General features: G+C 45.9%; 1 protein-coding gene across 3 annotated transcripts in view; it reads right to left on the minus strand.

Annotated features, from left to right (window-relative positions):
* Nucleotides 1–6,625, minus strand: part of ELP1 (elongator complex protein 1) — a 58,436-nt gene that overhangs the window by 44,633 nt on the left and 7,178 nt on the right. For all 3 annotated transcript variants that reach the window (XM_006019662.3, XM_025199068.1, XM_025199067.1), the window contains exons 3-6: nucleotides 4,978–5,130; nucleotides 3,811–3,892; nucleotides 3,269–3,349; nucleotides 2,735–2,820 (exon numbers count right to left, since the gene is read on the minus strand). In XM_006019662.3, coding sequence (XP_006019724.1) covers nucleotides 2,735–2,820; nucleotides 3,269–3,349; nucleotides 3,811–3,892; nucleotides 4,978–5,130 — 402 coding nt within the window. The remainder of the gene's footprint in view (nucleotides 1–2,734; nucleotides 2,821–3,268; nucleotides 3,350–3,810; nucleotides 3,893–4,977; nucleotides 5,131–6,625) is intronic.

The following is a 6,625-nucleotide window of genomic DNA, read 5'->3' on the forward strand; positions in this document are numbered from 1 at the left end:
TCCTCTCTAGTATTCATCTGTTCTGGGCTGAAGAGTTCTATTCATCTACCTGCAATTAGTGTGTACAGGACTCCTGCGTTTCCAACTGTTGCTCTTCACAATACATTGCAGGCATTGCTTTTCCTAAATCATCCCTGAAAAGGCTATCCAAATTGCTTCTTGAAAACCTCCAATGAAGGAGACTCCACAAATTCCCTACGCAGTCTGTTGCACTGCACCACTGTTCTAACAGTGAAGGCCCTTTTCCTGCAATTTCAAGCCACTGTTACACATCCCACTGTCTGCAGTGATGGAAAGAGGTATTTTCTTTCATCTTTATGGGAGCCCTTCAGGTATTTCAAGATCCCTCTTAATTGCCTTTTCTGCAAACTGAACATGCCAATTTCTTTCAGCATCTCCTCATATGGCTGCCTTTCAAGACTTCTATCATTTTTGTCACCAAACTCTGGGGCCTCTCTAAGTTTCCATGTCCTTTTTAAAATATGGAGCCCAAAACCTTACACAGTACTCTAGATGGGGACTAGCCAGTACCCAGGAAAAGGATACTATCACTTGCTGTGTCTTATTCGTAATGCTCCTATTTATGCAGCCCAAAACTTCATTGACCTTTTTTGCAATTGCATCATATTGCAGACTCAGAGTCTGGGATCCACCAAGATCCTTTCCCATAGTGCTGTCATCCAGCAAGTTGTCATCCATTTTGTATTTAATTATTCTTCCCAAGGTGTAGCACCTTACACTTGTCAGCACTCAACTTCATCCTGGTAATTCCACCCCAGCTCTCCAATCTGTCAAAATTCTTCTTAATTACACTCCTGTTCTTCGATGCATTTGCAATCCTTCACAGTTTTGTGCCTGCAGATTTTCTCAGGAAGCTCTCTAGTCCAGCATCCAAATTATTAATAAATACACTGAACAGCACTAGGCCCAGGGCAGACCCCTATACGACTCCATTCAAAACCTCCTGCCATTCTAACATGGATCCATTTAAAATTGCCATTTTCTTGCAGGTATTGAGCCAGCTTTCTATTCACTGTACAGTTTTGTCTAGCCCACATTTCTCCAATCTGTTTAGGAGAAGGTCACATAGGACTTTGTCAAATGCTCTACTGAAGTCCAGATACACTATATTCCCTACATTACCGCGACTCCATTCAAACCCTCCTGCCATTCTAACATGGATCCATTTAAAATTGCCATTTTCTTGCAGGTATTGAGCCAGCTTTCTATTCACTGTACAGTTTTGTCTAGCCCACATTTCTCCAATCTGTTTAGGAGAAGGTCACATAGGACTTTGTCAAATGCTCTACTGAAGTCCAGATACACTATATTCCCTACATTACCTTCATCCACCCAGCTAGTTAATTTGTTGAAAGAGATAAAATTTGACTCAGTTTATTTTTGATAAAACCATGCTTGCTGCTCATTATAAAACTTTCCTCCTCCAGATGCTTGCAAATGGACTTAATTATGATATGGTCCAGTCACTTCCCAGGTTTTGAGGGCAGTAGTTAACTGGTTTACTCCACGTCCTCTTATTTGCCTTTTTTTAAAGAGGGACATTAATGTTGGCCATTTTCCAGTCCTCTGGTACCTCACGTCTCCCACAACTTCAACCTCCCTGTGTCTCAGCTCTCCATCTGGGCAGCTATAAAAATGAAGTCAGCAACATCTGTAGAGCACTCCAAGACTATAGTGACCAGCATCACAGAAAAGCCCACGAGGAAGAAGCAGGATTTAAGCACTGGGCAGTAAACATGTAAGCCATGCATTAAGGATAAAACTGCAACCGGGTATTGTCCACCCTATGCACTGAATGAAGCCCAAGGTCCTGAGAGCAAACCAGGCTTTGACTAAAGGCTAGACCAAACTAAAGACAAGACCAAACACATGTGCATGAGGGACCAAATTCAAGTTGTGCCAGCAATCTTCTCTCCTAACCTATGAGTGCCTCACTTCGCAAGCATGGAATCTCTTAGCAAATCAGCAAAGCAAACTGAAAAAAAAATCCATCTAATTGGATTTGACACTCATGCCATATTAGCAGTGCCAGAACCTTTCAATCCACCAGGGAGACTTCTGCCCTTCAAGCTAGGTGAGTAGCTGATAGCACCAAGAAGTTGACCCTCTGTGTGCACCCGTTCTAGGAGAGATGAGAATGAGGCAGAAACGAGACACGTTCCCAGCTGGTTTCACAGATATTTGCTGACTATAGAGACTCAGGGATCTTGGGATCTCCTGTGGTCCTAGTATTTAACCCAGGCTAAACATTTTTCTCCTTGTCTCAAACAGCTGAACAATTCCCCCCGCCCCCCACAAAACAAAAAAATAGGGAAGACACCTACCAGGAAAAACTGCAATCCAAGCTGCTCAGGCTTACAAGCAACTGGAAACAAGGTCTGACAAGTGGGATACATCCAACAATCTGACCTACAGGAAGCACTGCTGAGCTACATAAAACATCCAAGGGGGAAAACACACTCTCACACTCTGTCTCCTGTAGCTAAGCCAGTGTTGTAAGTGCTCCTTTCTGCACAGATGAATGGTGGGGATGGAACAGGCATTGAACTTAAAACAAGGGGAATTAGAGAGAGAAATGGGCAGAAGAAAACAAGGACAAAGCAGACAGGGCTGGGGGAAAATGGGGAAAACATGATACCAAGAACAAGGACAGCTGCTTTCCCTGCACAGATCTCCCTCCTGGACACTCTCCCATTGTCAATCAGCACAGTACCATTTGCTTGCGATGAGCTGCCTGCTTCCCTTCTGATCCGTGGAACTGCGTCTCCTTCTTGCCCCAGCCAAGTCCAATAAATTGCCCTACAGGGAAGACAATTCAGGATTTGAAGACTGGCCAACAATCCCACACAGTTTGACCAACACAAATGAAAGTGGGCTGCCCACTTGCTCCACACTTTTGTGGTCTACATTACAGGCTAACACTATTTTCTAGAGTTAATCTGTTGGATACATTTCTACTGCCAAAAAGAGTACAGCTTCCTGGGTAACTTTCAAACAGGCATGACACTGGCTTCCCAGAAATGCCTACCACAGTCAGTGATGTACAACCCAACTGGCCTCGTGGACCAAATAAGCGGCACAGGTCTAACAACGTTCCCAGATGCATAGTTAGTTCAGTAAACATTATCATCAAACCTTCTTCCATGCTTTAGACAAGATCCATTCAGTTCCGCTTGTCCATTTAATTGACCTTAATGATACAATAAGGAAACAGTTACAAGCATGTGTATTTGCTGCAATGTCTTACCTTCCCCAAAGTCATCCTGGTGGATGAGACTTTCAGTAATTGGTTCAAAATCCTTTGTCATCATGATGAGGGTTTGCTGACCTGTTCAATAAACATAACAGACAATTTTAAAAGCCAGCAAGCAAAACAGAGGGCTTAAATCACAGGATTATAGGAAAGTAAGTCTGGAAAGGATCATAACAGCTACAATATCACTAATACCATAAACTACACTTAAAATACTCTTACAAAGATAAGCATTTTTTTCTATTTTTATAACAAGGAATCAAATGTGTGACTACACAAGTATTTTGGAATGCTACACCAGGTTATACTTCTTTGAAAGAGATCTGTACAACTGCTGAACAAGAATGATGCAGCTTAAACATTTTTTCTCTATATCAACACGCACACACACGTTATTCTTTTGGAACTGAAAATGGGATTACTGAAATGCAGCTCCGAATAAGGGAAGATGGAAGAATTTAACTCCAATAACACTCATGCAAGGCCACAGTATATTTCCTTACGGTTGCACAGGAAAGTTCAGACAATACCAGCACCTGTAACAAGCAGAACTAGCTCTTGGTCAGGACTCCAGCTCATGGTGGTCAGACCACTGTCTACGCTCCCAACGCATTCCAGCTGCAAGAAAGGAACGAACTATTAGACAAGCAAGAATCATAAGCCTGTCCTGAGCGTGCCATAAGCTTGCTCTAGTTTACAACTGTAATTTAGGTTCAACAAGGGCAGTTGCTGGGCTCAGGGAGGCAACCTTCTGTCAGCCCCAGGAGAATCCTGTCAAATCTCAGGCAAGTGGCAAGGTGTCAATTCTCCATTCCCTACCTTGGGTTGAGCTTGTTACCAAATCAATCGGCATCCCATTAACACTGTCATTGTCACTGCCCCACCTGGTGCATTGTGGAACTTAACCTCTAGAGAGGACACCATCAAAACAGTTACAACAACCACTTCTGCTCAGTTGCCACCATCCTCTCCCCTCCAGGAAGGTATACTGGTCTGGGACCCAGAAGACCACCAGGTCTAGACTCACTCCTATTGACTGACACCTTCACCATGCTCCCCTCCCCCAACCCCAACTCTTCTCCCAAAGCAAGAGGGCTTGGATAGCTAGTAGTCAGACCCATGCTCAGATACTTGGTCTCTCAGAATCAGCCAGCTCCATGCTTGCCTGTGCTGTGGGCAAATGAGGCAGTTCTTGTACATGCAATTCACTACTTGGTCTACTGCACTGAACGAGACAGGGAAATAAGGGTGATCCTCTTGTTGGAGACTGTGTTGTAATGCAAACAGGTATAGGGCAGGGAGACAGACTGCTAGCATGTTCCCAGTACATATATTTTCAGGTTTGGGTTTTAAATGTCTGCTTCCTTAGCCTAGGAGACTAATAGGTTAGTGAAGGACTGAGGGACTTCTTGCACTAAAGGACTCCAGTGTGAGCCCAAGCAGCCCCAAGGGGAAAGCACATGGGAAAATGGTGCTGGCCACACCTCAGTATTTGACTATCTAGGAATTACTGGATTCCCAGTCCCAGTATGTTGCACAGATTCTGCCCTAAATCCAATAAGCCCTACAAAAATCAGCAGGGCTGCACAAAAAAGAAAAATGTAGCTGACTGACTAAGTGAGCAGCAAGTGCATTACTAGCCTCAAGGGAGCTTCCTCCAGAGTCAACTCTGGCATCTCTTTCCCCTTGCCAGCCCAGCCTACCTGCTTTGTGCTGAGACTGCACAGGATGATATCTCCAGCTGCTGTAGCAATGCACACAGACTCCTGATCTGGCAGGTCCTCAATACCCACAATGTGGCTACTTCCATCTTCTGAGAGAAAGCCTCCCACAGTCAAGGAAATTTCATTTATTACCTGGGCACAGAAAGGCCAGAGAAGCAGAATGAACACACACTACTCAGTTTACAGTTGTGCCAATGCTAGTGGGGAGCCTCTGAGAAATGTATCCTCCAGCACCAACTCATGTGGAACAGGACAATCTAACCCGGGGGCAGGCAGTTAGTATAGCAGAGCTCTGCAAGTTTTGGACTAAGCTTCTTTGGAGTGCCAACACTCTGCAGGAACAGAGCAACAGAGCAGCTCACTGTGGAACAAGCTTTGATTCACAACAGTTCTCTCCTTGCAAACCACCACTAAAATGCCCCAAAACAATGGTTTGGGGTCACTTCTGTATTTAGATTTCCCAGGTTTGATCACGGGCCTTTACCAGGTACAAACCCCAAAGACTACTTCTGAGTTCAGCAAGTTTTATTCCTCCCTTGCTTTTGTAAAATCAGAATATAACATCAAAAATGACTCAACTGGCCAAATCATTTAACTGTATTAGAGGTACAAATCTACAACCATTGCTATGCATATCCATGTTCTAGGCCCACACACTCCGAGGTGAGGACTTTAACCTGTGCACCTGCCCGTGTCTCTCACACAGCTTTTTTTTTTTTTTTTTTAAGGAAAAATTTTCATTTCAAATCAGCCATATCAATTACAAATCTGTGAGTCAGTCAAGAACCAAATGTGGCCCTACTATTGGCAAACATCCTCTACCCCTACCTGGGGCTTCAGATGCTTTCAAATCCTTTAGCTGGTATCCTATGTGTAGGCCCAAGCCCGGAGGCTTGGGGTTCGGATGCCCCTGAGTTTCACTTGCCCTCAGCCATATGGCTGTAGGAGCATGCTAGGGAGGAGTCTCCCAGTTCCATTAAGTTGTCATAAAGCCAGGATCTTCCCAATGGAAGTGGAAATGGGAGACTAACTATGCGTTACCTCGGTCAAGGTACTATCTAGGGGTGCACAGACAGATTTTGGGGGCTGATACCGAGAGTCAATTTTAAAGGAGGCATATCGGCCGATACCAATCTGATTTCTGGTACAGCTGTGTGCAGCTGTAAGTCCATTGTGGTGGAAGGGGAGTGGGGAGGGAAGGGACATGGGGGGATGACAGATCAACGGCCCTCTGCAGTGAGGAAGGGAGGGGCAAGTGCTGCCCAGGCGCGGTGGGGCACAAGATGGAGCAGCTATTGGAGGAGAAAGGGGGCTGCTCCCACCGCTTCACACACCCCGGGGAGGGCATGGGGGGGCATGTGCCCCTGGACCTGCGCAGGGAAGGGTGGGTGGGCTGCAGCTGCAGGCTAGAGCCAGGGCTGCGTTGGGCTCTTCTCAATGGGGGCTGGGCTCAGGGTGGGGCTATGGAGGGGGCTGCAGCCACCCCAAATTTCAGCGTAGCCCTGTTCCCAGCACCGCTGTTGCGTGCCCGACACAGCCCCAGCTCAATGCCCCACTTCCCCCCATGTGCCAGGGAGAGCTGGAGCTGCGCCAGCAATGTGGTGGCGGCAGCGCTGGGAGTGGGGCT

The sequence above is a fragment of the Alligator sinensis genome, unplaced genomic scaffold (assembly GCF_000455745.1).
Source record: "Alligator sinensis unplaced genomic scaffold, ASM45574v1 scaffold607_1, whole genome shotgun sequence".
Taxonomy (NCBI): domain Eukaryota; kingdom Metazoa; phylum Chordata; order Crocodylia; family Alligatoridae; genus Alligator; species Alligator sinensis.